Source organism: Tasmannia lanceolata, unplaced genomic scaffold, assembly GCF_043159265.1.
Source record: "Tasmannia lanceolata isolate RefF3 unplaced genomic scaffold, GAP_Taslan_0.1 ptg000015l, whole genome shotgun sequence".
NCBI lineage: Eukaryota > Viridiplantae > Streptophyta > Magnoliopsida > Canellales > Winteraceae > Tasmannia > Tasmannia lanceolata.
The window spans coordinates 23,316,365-23,341,300 of NW_027518692.1; the positions used below are offsets into that span (position 1 = coordinate 23,316,365).

Sequence of the window (24,936 nt, forward strand, 5' to 3'; positions counted from 1 at the left end):
TTTACCTCTAATTTTGCTTATGATGATAACCCTTGCTCAAACAATTATGGCTTCTCTCACATGCAACACCACATCCGTGAAAAGCCTTCTGCTATGGATGCTAGCAAATCCCATCCTTTTACCATGAAAATGATAGGTGATGGCTCCCAAGGAAGCCTTCATATCCCATTGCCATCATAAAGCGTTAGAGTCAGTCTGCCCACAACACAATTCACGTTACAATGGGAGCACATTATCCCCCCGGAGAGGAGGGGGGGGGGGGAGTCAATGGACCCAGATGGATAGTCCGAATCCAAACCTTAATAGACAGGATCTAGGCACATTAGAAGGATCCATAGACATATTTTGGATCCTCTTCGTAAGATTAAAAAAATTTCAGATCGTGATCAAGACATAGCGAAAAAATCCGATGGATAGTCATGATCCGAAGTCTTTTTACTAAAATACCCTCAAAATATTTCTTATAATAAGTCTCAAATGAGGGGTATTTTCATAAAAATGAAGTAAATATTGCTTTGCTTATGACTTTTGACTTTCCTCCTTACATCTTTTTCTCTTTCTTTCCTCAATTGATTTTTCTTCCTGTAAACTTGCCACTCACAATCAACAAGGGTTAGTTACTAGAAAGTTTTATTGTCACGCACCCTCGAACATTGGAGTTCTTTCCAACAATAAAATCCTATTCTTCATCGAAATCATGGGTTGTTATTAGATATAGTGACTAATTCTTTTCTGAATTGAAGAAGTTTTGGAGTTCATTTCAACTGAAGAAAGCTGAGTTTTTTTGTTGTTTTGCAAGTAGGATCTACTAGGACACTCCCATGGACGGTCCAATTTGAAATGGATCATGACCGGGACACAAGAAGTAGGATCCGAAGAACACTCCGAATCCGATCGGACCGATAAGAGATTTGAATGGATCGTGTGACTATGACATAGGTGGATCCAATCCGAAGTGGATCCGTTGATACCTTATCTCCTTTGCTTTTGTGTAATCAAACAACCTTCTTCAGAGTGAAGAGAGATGTCCTCAAATTTGAGTCCTCTCTGACAAAGATGATGGCTATAGTCTACCCAAGCCTTCATCAGCAATTGGAGAGACCTTCATCTGCAATTCAACCAAGCTCTTATTGAGAGGGATTCTATTCGAATGTGTGATGGAAAAATATTTCTAGTAAAAAAATATTCCTAATAAAATTTTAAGTGAAATGATATAGTTATGGCTTATTTAGAGGGATATCATTATAAATTGAAGGCTTTGGCATAAACAAAACAGAAATGTGTCCTTTAACGCTGGCCCTTTCCGCTTGTCTCTTTATTTTCAATTCTCGAGCAGAATTTTACAGTAATTAGGAACAAATTCTCGAGCGAAGCAGAATCACTCCACATGATTCTCTTCTGTCTGTTTTGCCCGATCTAAAAAACTGAGAATGAGAAGCATTGAAGAAGAATCTCTAAAAGTCTACCAAGCAAATCAAACTCTGAATGCTCAAATTGTTAGGTGGAATGATGCTGAATACATTATACATGTATCAATCACAATGTTGAGCACCCTACTCAAGAAAACAAGCTTGCAAATGAATCATGGGAAAATCTTTCTAACCAACAAAATACTAAAATATAATATAAACAACTGATCAAAAAATTGTTTGTTTTGGATTTTGAGAATCAATTTTGAGTCCAAAAGTTATTCTTGGCAAAATTGGGTGTATTATTGCTGGTATGTAGAATAAATAAGTCCAAAATCAATTCTACAAAGCAAAACAAAAGCCTCATTTTTCCAAGAACGATTCTCAAAATAAAAAACAGAGAACAACTATACAATTGATAGTCATGGTGATATTCAGGGAAGTATCTTGGAAGTCAGATTCTGGGATAACATTTGCTGAAACAATTCAAATACTATTGGCTACAGATACAATTCAATGCCCTCATATTTGAAACACACAATGTTTAACTCCTAATGAGCCATCACACCACTAAATAGAAATGCTTATTAAAGTTTCCAAAATAGTTCATGCCATCTTGAAAAATATACAGCATGAAATGCTATGCCTCAAATTCCTAGGAATCTACATATTTCAATTCTAACACTAAAAAATACAACTCATACATATCAATACTCTATGGCCTAAGAATAAGAAAGAATATGTATCTGGAATTGATGGGCCTACTCTAACAAGAAGGGCTCCACAACCAGCAGAGGAATGATGCTTCTTCCAAGCCATATATTTACAGAAAATTCTACAACTTGCCTTTGCAACAAAGTTGAATGAATGGCTTACAAAGTTGCGAACTCCGAAAATCTGAAAGCCCTCTGATATTCTTTTCACCGCGTCAACGAGCACCAATCGGGATAAATGGACCGCAGAGAACACTAGATCGTACTTATATGACAAAGGAAACAAAATCATCAATCCAATTTCAGATGATGGATTTTGGATTTCCATCACTCTATATGGAGAAGTTGAACAACAATAGAGATAAATCTCTGTGGAAGATCTGCGGTAAATAATGTGTATAAGAATCAGACAACCTGTTTGAAGCTTTTTACCAGTCTTCAAGCCATTCCGGGGTGTTGAGCTCAGGTAGATCTCTGGACGGAGAAGATAGAGAAAGAGAGATGTCATCTACATGATTATCAATATGTAGAATTATACGAGAAGTGATTTCGTGAGGTGTTGGGAAGGTCCTTTCTTTAATTCCATTCCAATCAACACCATTGAACCACCGGTGATTTTTAACAGAGTCAGGGCCCTGGCTTCCAAGTCTTGAATTTTCATCAACTTCGATTAACTGTGGAAAGTCATATCGACATGAAAGTTCAGCTAGTAGAAATTCGATTTAGTCAATTATTATAAATGGTCACTTGCATTTTATAGGCAGCACAGCAGAATAAAACAGGAAATTGAAAGAAAGGAATAGTCAAGTGAAACCTTGGTGATGAGATCAACCACTTCTGGACTGAAGGTATGGGGAAGAGTCAGTTGTCCTTTTGCAATCTTTGCGAATGTGTCGAGCTCGCTTTCTCTCCACGATCCGAATGGCATTTCAGCTTGCAGCATAAAATAGATCAAGACTCCCAATGCCCACCTGTAAAGTCATTCATTAAGCGATTCTCACCCATGACATTTCATAACAAGTTCCAATAAAAAATTATAATAGATTTCAACAAAAAAATAGATGCTGTTGAAGTTTTTGAAGTCGCACGGTAGAATTAAGAGAAATTAACTAATTTGATATGCAGATTTCTTTTTTGCTTCATATAAATGCAAGGGTATATCATCAAAGATTGAATATAGTCTGAAGCAGCCCTTGTCTTTATCTGCAAGACATATTGAGGCCAAAATAAATACTTTGACGCAATTTTTTTTTTTTTGAAATGTACAGATGCAATCTTTCCTTCTCTAAAATTTAAACATAGGGTCCTTCTCAATGATGCAAGGTATGTCCCAGCTCTATAATATGGAAAGCCAAATGCACATATTATTAGAATCTTCAACAGAAACTGGCTTTAATAAGTCCTTGGGAAGATATTATACTGTCGATGCCGAACTTAAGTAATAGAGGAAAATTAGTGGCAAGTAAATCCTAACTCATAGCCAGGATTGTACATTAGCCACATCATTTTTCTCCTGAGTTGCAATTTGTATTCGACAAACAGATGGTTGTTTAGAACTTCCAGTCTTCATAATTAACAGGTCAAGGACGATGGAAGCATGTATGGTTCTTCTATGGTTACAACATATGGTTTAGCGGCCAAAATTCCATAAAATCTCACTAATCATCAAGAAGGTCTACAGGCGGCTAAACTTCCTAACTTCAGTTCAAAAACTTTTATAACATTTTGGAGATTGAATCATTGGAATATTAGATCAGAAGGTCTTCTGTACTGAAATCAATTCTTTTACATATTTTATGAAATGAATTGAATAAGCAATACCAAAATCAAGTTTAAATTTTTCATATCATAAAGGTTTCGAATCCTTTGGATGGAAAACTAATGAGGTTATGGATATACTTGCAAAAGAAGAGATACTTCAGTCATAGTTGTGCTTTGAACAATCTATACCTTGTCCTAGTTACTTCTATCAAACATTACAATATAATATATTTATATATGTGTGTGTGTGTGTGTAAAGTGTTTCTGATCTCGAGCGTCAAAACCTTATGTGGGCCCACATTTTTAGGGTGATCCAAAGCATGCCTACAAAAACTCAAGTCCATAGGATCATCCTAACCCATCCAAAAGTGGAGGGAAAAATGGACAGATACTGTTTCTCCACAGATCGGCTCATTTTTTCCCTCCACAAATGGAAGGGTTAGGATGATCCTATGGACCTTTCAAATGAATGCTTTGGATCACCCCAAAAATGTGGGCCAACATGAGTTTCTGAGCTCAAGCTCAAAAACACTTTCCTCTTCTCTCTCTCTCTCTCTCTCTCTCTCTCTCTATATATATATATATATATATATATATATATATATATATATATATATATATATATATATATAGAGAGAGAGAGAGAGAGAGAGAGAGAGAGAGAGAGAGAGAGAAGAGTTCTACACACTAGTGTAGATAAGTTATCTACAAACTAGCTTAAAATACAGTGGAGGCCACATTGTTTGGGTGATCCAAAGCATTCATTTGATGGGCCCTCACATAGTTAGGGTGTGCCCAAAAAATCAGCTCCATAGGATCATTCTAACCATTCGAACTGTGGAGGAAAAAAATGGACAAATTTGTGAAGGTTTATACACATCCATTTTACCTCCACAAATCGTAGGGTGGGGATGATCCTATGGAGTTGATTTTTTGGGCACACCGTATCTATGTGAGGGCGCATCAAATGAATTCTTTGGATCACCCAAACAATGTGGCCCCCACTGTATTTTAAGCTAGTGTGTAGATAACTTGCCTCCACGGTTCGAATGATCCTATGGAGCTGATTTTTTGGGCACACCCTATCTATGTGAGGGCCCATCAAATGAATGCTTTGGATCATCCCAACAATGTGGGCCCCTATGTTTGTGAGCTCTAGCTCACAAACACTTTTCCATATATATATATATATATATATATATATATATATATATATATATATATAGAGAGAGAGAGAGAGAGAGAGAGAGAACATTTCCTACACACTTGTAGGTAAGTTACCTACACACTAGCTTAAAATACAGTGGGGGCCCACATTGTTTGGGTGATCCAAACAATTCATTTGAATGGTCCTCACATAGATAGGGTGTCCACAAAAAATCAGATCTATAGGATCATCCCAACCCTACGATTTGTGGAGGTAAAATGGACGTGTATAAACCTTCACAAATTAGTCCATTTTTTGCCTCCATAGTTTGAATGGTTAGGATGATCCTATGGATCTGATTTTTTGTGGACACCCTATCTATGTGAGGATCATTCAAATGAATTGTTTGGATCACCCAAACAATGTGGGCCCCCACTGTAGTTTAAGCTAGTGTGTAGGAAATGTTCTCTCATATATATATATATATATATATATATATATATATATATATATATATGAGAATAGTGTCCTGTGCAGCTGCTTATCTGAGCAGCTGCTTCAAAAACTCATGTGGCCCACATTTTTGGGGTCATCCAAAGCATTCATTTGAAAGGCCCTTCCATGGATAGGGTGTGTACCAAAAATCAGCCCTATAGGATCATCCTAACCCAATCAAAGGTGGAGGGGAAAATGGACAGACACTGTTTCTGACCATTTTTCCCTCCACAAATGGCAGGGTTAGGATGATCCTATAAGGCTCATTTTTGGTACACAACCTATCCATGGAAGGGCCTTCCAAATGAATGCTTTGGATCACCCCAAAAAATGTGGGGCCACATGAGTTTTTGAAGCAGTTGCTCAGACAAGCTATCTGAGAAGCTGCGCAGGAACCCCTCTCTCTCTCTCTCTCTCTCTCTCTCTATATATATATATATATATATATATATATATATATATATATATATATATATATATATATATATATATATATATATATAGCTCTGACCCCAACTAGTTTGGGACAAAGGCATAGTTGAGTTGAGTTGAGTTGAGAACCAGACTCGACTCAAAAATGGGTATTTCAAAACCTGAGTTCGACGGGGCTGAATCTACAAAATTCCGTTAGTTATAAAGATTAGCTGAGTTGATAATGAAATGACTTATGTTTCAAGTTGATAAGTGAGCTTTTGAACAATGGCTTCATAGTGAAGTATCTTTACCAGTCGGCAGCAAGACCATGGCCTTTCCCTTGGACTATCTCTGGGGCTAAAGAATCCGCCATCCCACAAATGGTGAAGGTTCTTTCACTAGATAACTTCTTCCCAAATCTGAAGTCCGCAAGCTAACACAAGAAGGCATGTCTAATGAGATAATTTACACTTAAAATTTACAAGCTCCTTTTCATCATTTTGTCACATCACATAACAAACCTGTAGATAACCTGTTTGATCGAGCACAAGAACATCCGGTGAAATACCCCTGTAAAGGACACCATTCTGAGTCCAAAAAAATGTAGTATTAGTAAATCTGCATCCTACCATTAGATGATTTTTAAAGAAAATTAAATTGCTCCTACAGATCTTCAAAAAATGAAAAGAATTTCAACTTTCAGAGAGAAGACCTTGTGCAGTTCTTCTAATGCAATAACAACTGAGGCTGCACAGAACCGTGCAGAGGGCTCATCCAGGGGTGTGTGGAGAATCGAAGCCAACGGGCAAGCCAGGCATGTATTTAGCAGTATGCTGACATAATTTTGATCGGCAAAAGTATGTAGAACTTGTGGCACACAAGTTGATGGGCTCAGACTCTTCATCAGAGCTTTCTCCTTCAATACTTGTGTTTCCCTTCCAAGATGTTTGATCCTATGCTTTGAAAACCTTTTCACGCTCAGCATGTTATCTGATAACCAATCAGGTCAAGAGTGAAGAAAGCATAACTACATGTAGAATATATGGGTAAAAGTAGGCTCCTACAACATAAAATTTTGCACGAAATATCCACCAACCCATTTCCTCATGGAAGTCATAAACAATTTCACACGCGAAAGTGAGAGAGGAAGTAGTGTTCTCAGACAGTTATAAATTTCGGCAGAAATCTCGATTTCGGCCTAAATATTTTGGTTTGGGTTTGGACGGAAATCGAAAGTACTTTTTTTTTTTTTTGAAATCTTTTGTACATTGAATCGGTTTTTTAAAGGATTTTGGCGAAATTTCGCCGAAATTTACAAGATTTCCACTGAAATTTCGGCGACATTTCCACCGCAATTTTTTATCAAATTTTACATGATTTCGGCCAAAATTTCCACCAAAACTGAAATATTTCGATTTCAGTTGTGGCGGAAAACGAAACCGAAACTGAAATTTAAATCCTTCATGGGTTCCAATTAAGAAACAAAGTATCATCTGCCTACCTGAGCCTTTCAAATGGACAAGCCTAATTTCACTGCAGTCAGTTGAATATACACCCATTCTCCATTCCTGTAAAGATAAAGCAATTAGATGGTCTCCAATGTCCCTATCTAGACTGAGTTGCCAGCAATATTGAAGCAAACATGGCCAAAAGTAATAGCATCAAAATTCAGGGGAGCGTTACCCAATCAGAGAAGTTAACTTGGCCAACACTTGGAGCATTGATATTTGCAACAGATTCCTTAGAAGAACCCAAAGAGTAATCATTCATCCTGAGTTCCATATTTCAGGTGTCAGGGCCATGTATAATTTAGACAAACAAGAAACTCTAAGCATTCACATGGGAAGCTTAAGATCATAGTTTTAAATTTCGGCTGAAATTTCGGTTTCGGTTGAAGTACATTGAATCGGATTTTTACATGATTTCCCCGAAATCCGAAATTTCATTTTTTACCCTTATTTACAAAATTTCTACCGAAATGTTTAAGATTTCCACCGAAATGGCCAAAATTTCCACCAAAATTTATACATTTCGGTGGAAAATATTTTTAAAAGAAAAAAAAACAATTTTTTTGTCAAAATTTTACATGATTTCGGCCAAAATTTCCACCAAAACCAAAATATCAGTGGTGTCCGAAACAGACATTTAAAACCTTGCTTAAGACTTGGAAAAATAATTATAGTTTAAATTCAGGAATAAAATTAGCTGTATCAAATCATAACATACATGCAATCATCTTTTGACAGTCTTGCTAAGCGTCCCACAGCAGATTCAAATTTCTCCTTTGTAATAACTGCACATACCACATCACCAACAGCAACTGCACTTAAAGAACTAAGAACTTCACCAACAAGTACCCATTCACCAAAATAGCTTCCCTCTGTCTTCTCCAAGGAATGTTCATTATTCATCTGACTATGATCTTCCTGTTCGAGATTATCAGATAAAAGGCTGCGAACATTTGGGCTTCTTATCAGGTTTGGGTTGTACGTGAGTCGCACCTGACCTTTTTGAATAATATATAATGCAGAGATACATTCATTCTGTAAAACAAAAAAAATTAAAACAAATGTAGTCAATGCAAATAACCACCACATGTAGAAACATAGCCGTAGTACAACAATTACTCTACTCCTTCAACCCAAAGTTTTAAAAGAAACTCGAGAACTTGAAAAATATGCACATTCCAGAAGGGCATTATATAATGCTAAAAGGAAAAGGAGACCAATTTTATGTGCCATCTGAGAGTTGAACTGAACCCAAATGATAGAAGAAGAAAAAGCCTGGAACAAGACAAGTTTTTTTCAGACTTATCAAAGATTAATAAATGATAGAAACAAGTGAATTAGAGTCCCTTGAACCATAGTCTTTGAGAGAAGTAGCAACTGAGGCCACTAGCCTTGAACCATAGAGTCTTTGAGAGAAGTAACAACTGAGGCCACTAGTCAAGGCCACCTCAACTGAGCCTTTGTCCCAAACTAGTTGGGGTCGGCTAATGAATCCTTTAGAAAATTTACAGGAAGAAGGTGAAAGGATCTACCCTACTCAAATTGACTAAGTCTAATCCTGACACTAGTTGGGTTCGTCTACATTAGAAAATTTCCATTCTCTCCCATCCAAGGTCATGTTCTCTGTTCTGTTCCTAGCCATCAAGTCTTTCCTCACTGTTTCTACCCAAGTTGTTTTCGGTCTGCCCCTACCTCTTTTTACTCCATCAACTTGGCATGAGTCACTTCTTCTCACTGGAGCATCCAAAGGCCTATGTTGGATATGCCCAAAACATCTTAAGTGGTGCCCTCCCACCTTCTCCTCAATTAATGCCACCCCCACCTTTTTACGGATGCCTTCAGTTTTAATTCTATCTAACCTTGTCTGGCCGGACATCCATCGAAGCATTCGCATCTCTGCTACACTCATCTTATGCACATGTTGCTTCTTTGTGGCCCAACATTCTGCATGCCCACTGAGAATGTATTTTATTTTATTTTATTTATTTTTTTGATAGGTGCCCCCTAAGAATGTATTACTGATAAAAAAGAGTACGATGACAGTTCAACTGAAAGGATAACCCAGAAAGGTTATCCTTGAGAGGTCAATGGGGAGACTTTGCTACCACCAGATGGTTGAATAATAAGAGAAAGAAAAAAACCAGCAAAACTGTGAAGATATCCAACCAACATATCCCTTGACAAAGTTAAGGATGGATGTCTATCATCAGATCACCAAAATTGAGCGCATGTGGAGAAAGTATTGTACGGGTGATCAAGCAAATCAATCTATTTTGTCTTTCAGCGAAATTATAATGTAGAGTACAAGGATAAGGGCATTAACAACAATGGAAGAGACCAAAATTAGTCTAGAAAATTATTTGAAGAATGAGGACATGTGACGTAATGGTGTTGGGAACTTGTGTGTGAAATCCAAAATAGCTAACATGCAGCACAGAAAACTTCAAGTATGACATAAAGATTCAGTAGCTAATATGGTAAATTAAGGCATAAATATAGATAGAGTTCTGATTTCCAATGTGACATCAAAATGCAAAACCTTATAATGAATCAATGACCTGCATAAATATGGAAAAATAATGACAAACAATAGAGGGCAGCATACCTTATCAATTATCATCTGTCCATCCGAGAAGGAAAGTTCCAAGAGAGAATCGGCGATGTGACTTAGCTGCAGGATTGTCAGCCTCGAAAGAATATCTATTGATCGGAGCAACTTTAAAGATGATAAGTTAGAAAATTCTGACATAAGTATCCCTCGAAAATCTTCCCTCTTCAAAGCCCAGAGTGTTCCATCAGTAACCGCACGAACAGATGACTGGAGTGGTTTGTTATACCTTTTTTACCATGACCATCCAGAAAAACAATAAATTTTTTTCTTCGAAAGATAAAAGGAAATATTGCCATAGTATTTCCCAAAAGAACAATTTGAAATTAAAAAAAACACTAAAAGTGAGACAGCTAAGACCGTCATTCTTTTAAAAGGAAGAATTAAAATGAAGTATCTTACATTAGTGCTAACTCTCCAAACGATGACAATTTTTCAGCCGTATATCGGTGCAGAACCTTATGAACCTCTTTCTCTTCATCTTTCTGTTCCTGCAATTTCTCGTCATCAGCTGACATTTTCCTTATGAAAGTCAATGCAAATCATTAAGAGAGAGAAAGAAATACAGCAAAAGAACGCATAGCCCTACGCACAGAACCAACAAAAAAAAAGATAATTACAAAACCAAGAGCGTAATTCACAACCAATCTGTAATATTTGTCCCCACACAAAAAACTAAAGAAACTCAGGAGGGTATTTCACAACTAATCTGTAATGCTTGTCTTACAACTCCACACTTAGCAAGACCATTCTCCATCTGATTCCCACTACTATGGACATGTTTAAAGGATTGAAAAATATCTCTAGGGAGATCACTAATGGCCATGATGGTGTTATCTGAACTACAAGGATTCATCTTTGACGATGAGGCCCACGAGATGACATGACAGTCAAAAACTCTTTGAAAGATAGATTACACTAACACACCAGACAGACCCTATAACATCAATTCCAAATAGCAAAATAAAAAAAGCACGCTGGGTAATGACTAAATAAATTACCCGTATATCATGTCAGAGGGTAGTTTTAAATATCAAGCATAATGAGAAATTGGGCGCAGTAAACATAAAAGTCTGACACCTGTGTTAAAGCGTAAAATATTAAATAACACCATCTCTATCTGCCTAAGCTTTTGCAGTAACTGGTTGTTTCGCATGGTATCAGAGCCAAAGGTCATGAGTTCAAACCAGCCGGATAGCAAAAATCCACAAGCAATGGCCAAATCCAAAAGAGGGGCCACATGTGCCACGTGTAGGGCAAGCCTAGAAAGAGGGGCCACACTTGAAGGGGAATGTTAAAGTATAAAAGATTAAATAACGCCATCTCCATCAGCTTAAGCTTTTGGAGTAGTTGGTCATATCACAACCTGAAATAAACAAATAGACTAGACTACACATGCCTCAGGCTAAAATCAGCACCTGGGTGGCTAAGACTTCAAACTCCCCACTTCCAACAACATAGAAGCAATCACCCTCTCCACCCTGCAATGTGGCACCAACTAAATTTCTGAGTTAGGGTTATGGAACACTCCACAAAACCTGCAAGATGAAAATATCATATCTCTTCTCCAGAAAAACTTTCCTATCAGAAAAGAAAATAACCTGTTTCACGACTACATGACCAGGCTGGACTTCAACTCTTTGCATGCAATCCAATAATACATGACATTGAGTATCAGTAAGTTTTCTGAATAGGAAATGGTCACGCAATGCCCTCTCAATATGTGCCTGTAAAGGAAAGACGGAATAAAGTGTATCAGAAAGTATCCAAATGTAGGTTCCAATCCGTAATGCATGGCAAACAATTACGGATAAGGAATCCAAATAATTAGAATTTCCACAATGCGTGAATATAATTGGAGATCTACTTCTTCTTCCCAGGTCTTCCTATGTGATGGAGATGGAGGAACCCAAATATTTCCATTCTCAAGAGAGGATTCAATGGCCCTGAGACGGGCCCGCGACAAATCATGCCTTGCACGAGGGTTCCTAGAATTCCAACTTATAGTAGAAGGAGACTCAACTCCCGTCACTTCTACAGTTTGATGCAAAGGTTTGATCCTAGTATACGGGGTTTCTTGAACAGGATTAGTCTGTCAAAAAAATCGAAAACTGGTTAAATGAGGGAAAAAGGAAACACCCTTGTACACACACACACACACACACACACACACACACACACAGATCACTAGCCAAATAGATCATAGAAGAAAAGCAGCATACATCAGTTAGTCCATTAATATGCACAACTATGACTGTAATGTCATCGGTACGAGTTTCATACTGTAGCCAAAGTCGATATGATTCAGCAACAATTGCACCACATGCATCACGGGGATCCTTAAACTTTGCAACCTGCAAATTCCGATCACAAAGAGTGGAGAAGAGTTAAATGGCACAAGCATAGGGAAAGAAATAAGGAATACTACACAGAGAAAATTATTTCAACAACAGTAGAGCATGAGAAGGATGAAACTTGGACTACTAGAGGTGAACTTATCCATTTATCTGCCTGCAAAACAAATAAATTGGAACAACACAACTGAAAGCTTAGGGAGAAATGCATCTATGCTAATGCCCAATAGACGTTGGAACTGATGGATCGCAATGATTCTCATTACAATGACAATTTTTTAGCATCCCAACGGTAGTAAGTTATGAAAGCCAGGGATAGATATGGGCTGTGAAAGAACACTTTAAATATAGGCCATTATACCCATTTAACATCAGCGGCTTTTTTAAACTCTACGGTCATGTTTGGAAATAGGTTTTTTTTCTCAGGAAAAACTTTCCTTTAAAAATGAGTTTTCATCAATGATTTGTGGATACGGACACAACTGTTGCGTGTCGACATGGACACGGAGTGTCGGACACAGCAAACTCCCAAAATTTAGAAACGGAGACACAGCTAAAATCGAAAGTATATATAATCATGATTTGTGGATACAGATTCGTGTGCTGAGTTTTGACACTGATACAAGTTGTCTGACATGGCAACATCTAAAAATCTAGAAATGGCGACACTTACATACATATAAAACTACTGATTGCTATCACAAATTGTAACAGTATAAATAGGGAAATGATAACAGAGCTACAATGTTTTGATATTTCTGCACAAGTTTCTCTCGCTGCTTGTGAGTGCTTTTTGGGAACTGTAATAACCTTTTGACAACCCTTTAAATACTAAAAGACAAGAAACTTGCACAGAAATATAAAAACATTGCAGCATTTCCCTATAAATATGGTGTTTTTAATGGTAACAATATAAATATGGTCTTCATTTAACAAACTAATAAATCTTAAGAATTAATCAACTATAATCTAAAACAAACATGAGATAATCAAATAAAATGCATTCATCAATTTAATCTAGTTCTCTTCCATATTCAATATACAGCGAGAGAGTGAGACCAATATGATACAATTTAGATAGTATTAGAATAAGAGTTTGTTTAGGGTTTTGGTTTTAGGGAAGGGGATATAACAACAAATATTAGTTAAAGAAGAGCTAAAAGAAGATTTGATAATAAAAGAAGAGCTAAAAGAGGTAAACTCAATATTCAATAATAGAACAGAATGTCATGCTTGACATAGTACAAAAACGGGTCCATAAGCACACATTAAGATAAAAAAATCGCATGAATTTTGGAAACTTTGAAAATCACGTGATGCGGCGGAAGCGGGTAGAAAAAGGCAAAGATCTCTTCAACCCTTTGAAGAAGAACGCCATCTCCCTCGAGAAAGAAAAAAAAAAAATTGATTCCACAGGGAATGAGAAGGAATCCTTGAATCATCCACCACCACCACCAGCAGTTGTTGTTCAATCATCATTCATTCATCATGTCTAAAAGAAAAGTACCTTGAGGCTTACAACATAAAATTAAATGAAGAGAATTAGAAACTTCTAAACCTTTGGACAAATACACCCTCTAATGACTTAAAAACTCCATCCTACTTAAAATTCCCGTAATACATATGTGGGGCCTATTAAAAACACTCGTAACTCAAAGAAACCAAGTGATATTAGTGGAACAAGATTGTGGTACCCCTACTATAACTTAAGGGATCTAAAAAGACACCTAAAAATTAAAAGTTGGACCTTAGGGCAGTCCCCATCACACCGTCTTTGGGGTATAACTATTTTATGTTTATTTTTTCCATCTTAGAGAGTTCTTGGAGCACCTCACCTTGAGGCGAACGACTCATGTGCCTTTGAAAACATTAAGCAGACCCACTTCACTAGAGTTGGGTCCATAATAATGAATTGCTAACCAGGTAATCTCTATCCCCTAAAAATTCTTCTTTTTTTCTCCTTTTTTTTGATAAATTTCTCTCTGTTTCACAGAATACATAAATAAAATAATTCCAATAAAAGATTATGATAGCTGTCATTCAAAAAAAAAATTGCGAGACTCTGAAAGAGCATTGTTGTGGTACTTATCTCAAGTATCACTCTTGCATTTTCACAAGGAATGATAATAGAGAATACGAGAGAGTTGCCATCCATGAATATTGCAATATTCGTGGGAGTAGTTATGTAAGGTTAGGAAAATACTGTCAAAACCATTTTCTTGTATGTATCATCCTGTGGTCTATATGTTTGTTGACTTGTTAATGGTAAAGAGGCATTGTATTCTATAGGCACATCTTCAAACCTATCTCTTGCAATAACAAAGAATGTTATTTTCATATTTTTCATGTTTTACATATTACTTCCATAAATAGTTTCAAGACCACATTGTTGTTTCTTGCCACACACACACACACACACACACAAAATAACCAACTCGTCAGTGACATTGAATCCCAATGTGACCCATCATGCATGTGTCCTTCAACATGAAGAAAGGATAACCAGGTGCATGTGATGGATGTGCAATGCCGCGCACCATATACAAATGCACATACAAATGTGTAGAGACATGCATTCCTATGTACATATTACATAAACATGTAAAAATATGCAAGTACAAATACATTATGAATTAATATGCACACATTTGTCAATATATGTCCTGTTTCTAGTTAATAATTTTCTCTCAATTTAGGAAAGTGGTAACAATTATTGCTTTGTACATCTCTTGGTGATTTCTTAATAAAATGCAACAACTCAACTCAACTCAACTAAGCCTTTGTCCCAAACTAGTTGGGGTTTTAATAAAATGAATTAATCATTAAAAAATGAAAATAGACAAACCATCTCTAAATACCAGGCAACACTTATCAATAACTATATCCAGACAAATAAATTCTAAGCAGCACTAATCACCAGTCCAGCCTCGACCAATGAAGCTTTTCAATTATGAAAAGGGAAACTAATTAGCAGAGATCAAATCCAACAAAGATTAAAAATCAGAAAGGAAACAAGGTAACTAAGGACTTCCTTACCATATCAACCACTGTTTGGCTAGAAAGAAACTCGAACACCCCGTCACTCGCAATCACAAAGAAAGGATGGTGTGGTGCGAGATCCAGAACGACAATCTCAGGGGTAGCAACAACACCAATAGACTCAGCAATAGAATCCCCAATACTCCGTGTGAATGCTGTACCAGGATACATCCCATTTTGCACCCACAATCTTGGAGGATCGCCATCATCGCTTTCTTCAGTTCCCCAACATTGTACATCCGGGTTCTTTAGGCCCTCAATCTGATCCAAAGTGAGAACCCTAGCCCCACAAAGCTTAACCCTTTCAAGCTCATCAGTTCGAAAAGGAGTCTGATCAATTGAAAGGTCCACTGCCACAATATCTTTTCCTCTCCTCTCTGCAATAACAGCCCTAGAATCACCTGTATTTGCAATATATATTGTCCTACCCTGAACCAATATTGTTATCGCAGTGGTCCCACTCATGGTGTCATCCAAGCTATCTGAATGCAACTGGGAATTTGTTGTCAAAAATGCTGCATGGCACGCCTCAACAGCATCCGCGTGGAACCGGCTATTTCGGAGTAAATTCTCGCATAGTTTCTGCTTCACAAATTGCGAGCACTGAGCCCCGAATTCTCCATGCCCATCAAAAACCCCAAAAAAATGGTCATTAGGGCTCATCCCAAATGGGGTGTGGATGCAGAAACTGTCCTGGTTTGCCTTATCCAGAGCATCTGGGTAGTACCCTCTTTGGGACAAATAAGAGTAACTCAATTCATATTTTGCTGATGGAACCCTAACTGTGCGGGACCCAACGGGAGGAAGAAACTGCGATGAAACCCTTGAGAGCCTATTGATGGCAAGATCAGAATCCCTAGTTCCTTGGTCAGATGAAGAAGCAGGAGAAAAAGCAGCTCCCGCATTCTGACTTTCTCTTACCCTAGAACTCCTCGGAGAAAAAGGGGCTTGCCCAATACAACCCTTCGAATACAAACACCCCATCACTCGAAAGACCCCGGCGAGATAAACCCAAATCCCAGAATTGCAACAATATTCATCAGCTCCAGCTTCAACAATTTCTGGGTACCACAGAGAACAGATTTACAAACTCGTCTGCAGTCTACTTGTCCAGCGAAACATAAACATATCGAAGACAGACAAAATATTTCATCAAAAATCACTCAAAGCTTCAGAAACTTCTCACTACTACTTGTAATTGCTTATACTTTCCACACCCACTTTCACCACTTCGACAAATTGGTTCCACAAAAAAAAAATCCACTTCAGTAACCTCTGTATAGTAATAAGAAGGCAGTTACAAAATCAGATGAAAGATACTTGTTCAACCAAAACATACCCAAATCCCAGAATCTCATGGAATTTCATTAGACACTACCACAATTTCAAGGCACTTCTCATAACTGGTCTCAAGACCAATTTCCGCTATGTTACAATTCTGATCCAAAACAAACCCTAATTCCTCAGTTTCAAGAGATCTCATCAGATTCCACTTCAGCTAATACATATACAAGCTCAATTGTGCTCTTTTGATTGAAGACAATAAAAACCCAATTCCAAGAAATGTCCTCAGATTCTAATCAAAGCCCCAACAATTACTGTACATAGCTTTCAACCGATTTACAAATCCATTTTCTGATTTCCACCCAACTGTTTTAAGAAAGAGAAACCCAAATTCTAGAAATTCAAGAGAATTCATCAGATTAAACATAAAACCCAAATTCCAGAAATTTAAGATAATTCATCAGATTACACATAAAGCTTCAATAGTTTCTGTATATTTACTATAAACCCACTTACAGTTTTATATGATCTAAGTGTTTAAACAAGAACAGATAGAAAGAAAAAAAAAAAGGCACAAATGAAAAAAGAGATATAAAAAGTACCTTGCTAATCCGAGTAACCAAACGCGAGAAATAAAAATCCAATTTCTAGAGAGTTGTAGAAAGTAGTAATAACAGTAGGAATCTTGAAATCTAACTAGAGATCGCTTTAAAGAAGAAACCGATGGGTTTTGTCACTTTAAGTTGATGGATTTTCTTACTCTTTTGGGACTCACATGAATAGAATACGCGGGGTGCGTACCATTCCTAACCTTTCTCGTAGCGGATTCGGATCATTGGGAATCCGAAAGTGCATGGATGGATGCTAAGGGTCCGAAACTGTCTATTAGATCCAGATCTTTATGTCTCACTTAATGTACGAAAATGCCCTCATTCACAGGGGTATTATTGTAAAATTAAAAAAACCTTTCTTAAAAGCTCTCTCTCTCTCTCAACCATAGCCCTATTGCGTATTAACTTACGTAGGACCTAGGACACTCCCTATGGTACTATTTGAAATGGATCATGACCTCGATTGTGAGCCCTAAACCGATTATTGGACTCAAAAATTAATCTCTACCTACAAGGACAAATGAGCATAATCAATATTATATGAATAATGATATGGAGACCGAGTTGGGGACCAAGAGTGGAATCGAACTAATTGCCTCTTCACAAATCACAACTTAGCAATCTTGGTCTCTTGGTTTTTTGGCTAATTTTCCCTTAAATGGCAAAACTACTCTTCCATGTCATGTGGCATGTAGGAATTTGTTGGGTTCCACTCTCGTTAACCAAATCGGTCTCCTGAGCAGCACTCGTATTATATACAGGGGATTGATATATGTAGTACCAGATTTTACCATATTTTGATAACGACGCCACTCTCTTTATTTTACACTATTAAAATCCGTCGTCAAATGCTATTACAGTTCCAAAAAAACTTCAACCAATCAAGAAAGTGTAAAACAAAGTAATCGGTGCCATTATCAAAATATAGTGTGTGGATATCAAGTCATATCCATATAGCTGCACGACCATGTTTTGATTATAGGGACGACTTACCTTGTTTAACATTTCTATAATTGGCTCCTGAGAGCTTTGTGGGAATTGTTATATCTTTTGATAGCTGATTTAAAAAAGTGTATAACAATGTGATTCATGCCAGAAAGTTTTATAGGGGGACTTGAGCAGACTACAGTTAGAAAAGATCTTATTTCTACAGAGATTCAATTTGAAACTATCATATGTCCGATGTCCAAGGTCCAACATTTACGGATGGGTTCTAAAATGGCAGGCTTTATGCTTTTGTCCTTGTTTCATTGGATAGCTGACATGGTAGTTCCCTAGAGCGTGTCAGTCCACTTGAGCAATGAGAGAGAAGAGAGGGAGAGAGAGGGCTAAATTCAGTCAATCAGTCATAACCACTAACAACAAAACTCTGATGGTTAAGCATACAAAGGCTACTGAACCTAAGCTCATGGTAGGATCAAGATGTTCTATAGCCTCTGGCTCTAGAACTGCTAAAGCTAAGTACAATATCTACATAGAGAGAGAGAGAGTTGATATTCACACTCCCTTATTTCAATAAGGGATGGAGTTGGTTACCAATTTTTTAGAGTGATTTTTGGATTTTGGAGTTTAAGATGATGGAATATTAATAATATGGTGTTTGGTTAACACCATATTATACAGTGATTACCTAGTTATGGACTTAGGCAATCAAATCTCAGCCAACTTTTTTGAAGTGAAATGGAGTTTGTTGTGCGCTTCTTTGGAATGATTGTTCAAAAATGTAGGAAACTATGAATGCATGAGCTACTAAACATGATTTCGTTTTTAGAACCACTCCAGAGAATGTGAATTATCCTTGGAAGTGATTCTGGAGTTTCAGAAAAAGGAAAAATCGGAATGGTTTGATTGGTGATTGATGTGTCTTTATTAATAAGGGCCCAAATGGGCCATCCTTCTTTTTTTTGTTGTTGTTGTAGGTAAGTTGGGATAGAGCCTCCGGACCTCCATGTTGAAGAACAAAGTCTTAACCATTGAAGTAGACCATTTTTCGAGACTGTTGATTTGGCTGGCGGGCCGCTATAATTTGTTGTGCATGTCCACTCCCTTGTTCCTGATCGGACTAGAGAACCATTTATTGTATGGACTGTGGTGCCCACTCTATCACATGTGTCCCATGTTCTATGGCCCTGACAATGCCCTTTCTAAATTTATGTTTTGTTGTTGACTCTTAGACCATTTGTGGTAACCGTGGAATTTTTTTCTATGGAATATTAGTTTTTCAAGTGGTGAGAGAAATGTAGAGATGGTGGGAGAAGGATAGACTTGAGAGAGCATGAGTTAGGAGAGGGAGAGAAGTGGTTAAAAATAGGAAAAATAAGTAAATTATATTTTGAGTGAAATTTTTTTTTCTTTGTTTTCAACCTTTTTTCACCTCTCCTCACTTAATCCCTCTCTGGTCTCTCCCTCTCCCGCCCATCCTCACCACTGGGTAAGCTAACATCCCATGCATGGAAAATAAATTCACAGTTGCCAAACATGGCCTTAGTATGTATAAAACTTACTCAACGTAAAAAAAATGTGTAGTTGTAGACCTGAACAATAGTAAAACAAGCAGGAAGTGTATCACACAACCCTCCTTATGTCAGGATTTTCGCCTTATTTTACTTGCCTTCCAAGCCCCACTAACTGAAAATGATATCTACTTCCCCTTCTGCATTCTTTATTAATTTCAATAGAGAAAAAGAACCTTGTGGTGTAGGCTTTTTTGAGGATTAAGAAAACAAAGAAAAGGAAAAAGAAAAAGAAGAATAAGAATGAGAACATGTGTGGAAAGTGAAGAGCCTCAGCTTTTTGATATCCTTCTCCTAACCAACCAAGCAAATGCTAAGAAGACTCGCCTGTATTCTCTCGTCTGTAACCTAGAATTGATCTTGGCCGTTGATCCCGAAGTTACTGTCTGCTAGTTGGTTCTCAAACTCTGTTCATACAATTATTCATTTCAGCTCTCAATCAATGAAACACAATCATTCCCACCTTTTTATGAACTTCTGTTCCCTTCAGAAAAAAACACTTGAAGATTAGAATCCCACACTTCCAAAAGGGCCTCCAACTACTACATTTACTTGTTTAATATAATGGGTGTATATTGCTATCCACCCATAAGGTGACATGTACCTAAATTTCAACCTGACAACCTCTATTTTTCTTTCCTGAGAATGACATCCTTTTTTGTACTGAAAATTAACAAAAAAATTACAATGCTCATTTCCCACTAACATTGATTGATCATGAAGAAAATCAACAGCTTAGAATTTATTTGATTGAATCAAATAGTTGGAGCCGAAGGAAGCTGAGTCGACCCTTCAAGACCAACCAATCGCTCAAACCCAATGAAGAGGTGAACTCCCGATCACTAGATCAAAGGTCAGATCATCATACAAATGTGTCACATGGAATGTATCCACATCGTCGAAATTGCTAACACCCTTTTTAGTCGCTAAATATTCATTTTTGTAGGTGAGGGAGAGAATCCCAAGGCCCTCTTTGGATTGCAAGAAAAAACAGTTATGATGGGTTCTTTTCTTTCAGCAATTTGGAGGGGAAATGATATGATTTGGAGAGAAATTTTCTTTCAGCAATTTGGATTGATTGATTGTTGAGGGAAATTCTCTTAACAAGATTAGATGGATGGACGGCAGTATGCTGTACCCACGGAGATTTACGGATTTAATTTATGAGATTCGTGGCCGTGTGGAGGGCTGTTCATCCGCTTTTAGCACATCCGTCATTCGGCTAATAGTAAGGCATATCGGTTGGCTAGGGAGTAGGTGAACAGGTCGTGATTGGAGATTTTTTACTTTCTCACCTGTGTTTTTTTGGTTTTTCTATCGTATATTTTCCTTTTCCACATTGTTTTCAATTCCTTGACCGTCTCTCACTGTCTCACTCACTCTTTATATATATAGGGAGCTTAAGGTAGAACTCACTCCTAAAAGCTAGCCATTAGAGGGAGGGTGCCCATTCTCTTATAACCCATCCCCATCCTTTCCACTTATCCGATGTGGGACTATTTGCTTTTGCATGGAACCCCATCAATCTCCCCTACAAGCAGAAGCAACGTGGACAATCTCACCCCTCCACGTGGCAGCAATGTAGGAACCACGAGTTACTACATCGGGGTTTCCGAGATCTTCCCCAAGGGACATTCCCACCCTTGGAGGCAAACTAGGGTTACCAGGCCTAAGGAATTCAACCGGGTAGAACTCACCCCTAAAAGCTAGCCATTAGAGGGAGGGTGCTCATTCCCTTATAATCCATCCACATTCTCATCACTTTTTCAATGTGAGATTAGTTGCTTTTGCATGGAACCCCAACAATATATATCAAAATGATATGATTATGGCTAATTTAGAGGGATATACTCTCATAAATTCAAAGTCACTCCACGTAAAAAATGAAAAGGGTTGGTTCATATTATCTTTTTTTTTTAGTTACAAACGTAGGAAATTTTAGAATTAATTTTCCTCTCAAGACAAAAAACAGTAGCTAACCGGAATATATTTTTGCAAATGCGAAACAATTTTGTTTTTACTTTTACTGGTGCTCCTAATCGCCAGTAAAACTTAGCTTCCTTGTAGTGGATTCCAATTTTTTTTTCAAAAAATTCCTGCAATCCAAACAGGACCGAAGCTCAACTGCTCAACCCCGTAGACTTGTAGTCATCACTACACGAGCAAAGATTGCTTTTTTTCCATTTTAATTTGTCTTGCTCTAGGAAAAAAATAAATATATAAAGGCTCGACCAATTTAAAAAGAATAATGCCAGTGGAACCGGTTAGATGAGTTGCCAAGGGAAATTATATATTGGCTCCCCTTTTATTTTCTCGAGGGGGTTGTCCAAAGAAGAAAAGGGGGTGATTATATCACTTCTAGTATGGAAATTGAGCAAATTAGTTATTGCCACGACATCACGAGAGACAAACAATTGCTTCCTTTGGTTACATAAACGGGAAACTCACTAAAAAGGTAATATTTTTGGTACATATTATTTTTTATTTAAAAAAGAGCATTTTAAATTATCAGTCAAAACAGAGTGGCAGCAAGAAAAATGGCTATGCAAATTGAAAAATAAATAGATCACTTGTTCAAACGTTTGACATCATAAAAAATAATAGGGAAAAATACACTTAGACCCCATGTGGTTTCTGACACATTCAACTTAACCCCTAATGTTTAAAAAGTTACAAGTAGACCCCATGTGGTTTCAATTTGTATAAGGTAGGCTCCCTTTTTTGAAACACTATCAATGCTAATGAAGACCCCATACACCCCTCGAAACCCCACACCTGAATCCAAACACTACCAAAAACACAGTGGACCCACATTGTTTGAATGATCCAAAGTGTTCATTTGATGGGACCTGACATAGATAGGGTGTGCCTAAAAAATCAGCTTCATAGTATCATCGTAACCCTTCAATCTGTGGTGGACGAACCGTCAACTGAGGGGGTCTATCTTACATAAATTGAAACCACGGGGGTCTACTTGTAACTTTTTAAACATTAGGGGTTAAGTTGAATGTGTCAGAAACCACCGGGGGTCTAAGTGTATTTTTCCCAAAATAATAATAAGGAATTATGTCTTTCGTTGACACTTCCTTTTAACAATTGCTCGAATGTCGCCGCCTTATGCACAATAAGTTGATATCGACACTCCCTTTGATATTTGCACCCCCTTATTTTAACATTGACACCTATCTTTTCATTTAGGGGCCGTTTGGATACGCTGATTTTAGAATCCGGGATTTCTTCAAAATTTTAGATAAGTTACAAGAGAAGAAGCGGACCAGCCGTCGTTTTTTGACTTCTCGCCCTTCTTTCCACCAGCAAGAGAGTAGCAGATCATCCCATGTTTCCAGGTTTTAGAAATCTCAGGATGCGGGAGAGATTTCTAAAACCTAGATTTCTCACTTAATATCCAACAATCACTGTTAGGAAAGCATACAACAGCTTGATCATGAACCCTCTTTTACACTGTTTTCAAACTAAAAACCTGGATACTAAAATTCTGGATTCTAAAATCCGCGTACCCAAACGGCCCCTTAGAGTCAATAATTAGAAAGAATGAGCTTAGAAGAATATGAGAATGAAGAACGTCTGCAATACACTGGTCGAATGGTGTACCATCGGACTTAAATGATTCAAATAATGTATCTACTAAGCCCCATTATATATGCACCATTGGACTATTTTAACCCTCTGAATTGTGCAAGTTTGGGTCATGGACCATCTATACTAGGCCCCAACTCCTTGAAATCTCAAGGGCACTTTTGACTTTTAACCCAGGTGAAAGGTTTCAAATCCTAGTCACATCCTGGAAGGATTTGATAACTGGCCCACCTTTAAATAGGGGTTCTCCCCACAAACTTTATTGCCTCATCTTTTACATCTTTACAGGTTGGGAATGATAGAGACACTCCACAAGGGGTGCTTACTACAAGAACACATAAAATAAAGGTGTACCCAAACTCTAGTATGATGAAACTTGAATAGAATAAATGAAAACCTAAATGAGATATCCCATAAAATCTCCCACCCAACTAATAACTTAGAAGAACAAAATATTTTATAAGTGAGGTACTTCTGCTTTCCCTATTTGCCTGAGACAATAAAGGCAGTAGTACTGTGCCAGTTGGATACTAACTACAAACAAACTAGGGACATCTGCATTAATTTTTCTTTTGTTGGTTAGTTTGGGTTGGGGCACATGAGCCAAAAAAACATTGCAATGTGAGTCATATACATAATAAAATCAAATATGTTAACTGTCACTTTGATCGATCAGCTAAGGCTTGGCACTCACATGAAATTAAATAATGACTAATGCGTTGAGGATTTATGTAATTAAAACTTGAGCCACAGGTTCAAAATTTTATAAAATGGAGCACCGTCTTGTCATTTTGAGTTGACAAAGGAGATTCATAGTCAGGTCATTTTCTGAAACACTCACACACGCACAAAAAAGGAAGGCATGCATAACTAAACTAGATGTAGCCTAACAGATCCATAAAACAATCAACAAATTAATACAATGAAGATTTTTTTTTTTTAAATGGTAGCCAATTTTATTAAAAGAAACGGCCCAGATGGTCAAGATACAAGGCGAAAGAGATAAGAAAATGAGAGAAGATGCAAGAAAAAAGGGATTAAGGGGGAACACTACAACAAAACTGAGCATTCCCTTCCGACTTTAATTATTTTTGTAGAGAAGATGCAAGAAAAAAGAGATACACTTTATCGCTACGGGTGTTAATTTGTTCGTAGGTATATAACTTTTACCTATCTGTATAGTACTGTGTAGGCAAAGAATGACGCTTATGCCTACGGCAATCTTATACCTACGGAATTGAAAAATTTTCCGTAGGGAAATACTAACTTTTCCCTACTGCTAAATGACAAATTCCATAGGGAAATCTTTCTCATTTTTACCTACAGATATTTCACTTGCTAGGTTCGACTATGAGCGGAGCGGAAGGCGGAATCTCAAAATTTCGGGTTTTTTTTTTCATCTTTACCCATGGTCAATAAATGAAATGACGAAATAACACTTACAGGGGTAAAACGATCCATTCCTTTCTCGTGTGACCTAATA

General features: G+C 37.4%; 1 protein-coding gene across 4 annotated transcripts; it reads right to left on the bottom strand.

Annotated features, from left to right (window-relative positions):
- Positions 1 to 547: 547 nt before the first annotated feature.
- LOC143845488 (protein phosphatase 2C and cyclic nucleotide-binding/kinase domain-containing protein) lies at positions 548 to 17,509 on the bottom strand. Of its 4 annotated transcripts, XR_013234442.1 has the most exons (17): positions 17,335 to 17,509; positions 15,446 to 17,125; positions 12,278 to 12,409; positions 11,923 to 12,147; positions 11,657 to 11,782; positions 11,474 to 11,536; positions 10,458 to 10,546; positions 10,053 to 10,284; positions 8,166 to 8,482; positions 7,623 to 7,710; positions 7,441 to 7,507; positions 6,652 to 6,929; positions 6,461 to 6,526; positions 6,251 to 6,372; positions 2,937 to 3,093; positions 2,286 to 2,796; positions 548 to 1,108 (listed from the first exon to the last, which is right to left on the bottom strand). XR_013234442.1 is itself a non-coding variant. In XM_077353856.1 (16 exons), exons 2-16 carry the CDS (start codon positions 16,430 to 16,432, stop codon positions 2,551 to 2,553), a joined length of 3,195 nt encoding a protein of 1,064 aa, XP_077209971.1. In that variant the 5' UTR covers positions 16,433 to 17,098; positions 17,335 to 17,509; the 3' UTR covers positions 1,872 to 2,550. The 4 variants fall into 4 exon arrangements, 3 of the variants coding, with proteins under 3 accessions (XP_077209971.1, XP_077209972.1, XP_077209970.1); XM_077353856.1 differs by lacking the exon at positions 548 to 1,108 and having other exon boundaries at positions 1,872 to 2,796; positions 15,446 to 17,098; XM_077353857.1 differs by lacking the exon at positions 548 to 1,108 and having other exon boundaries at positions 1,872 to 2,796; positions 10,458 to 10,540.
- Between the last annotated feature and the right edge of the window lie 7,427 nt (positions 17,510 to 24,936).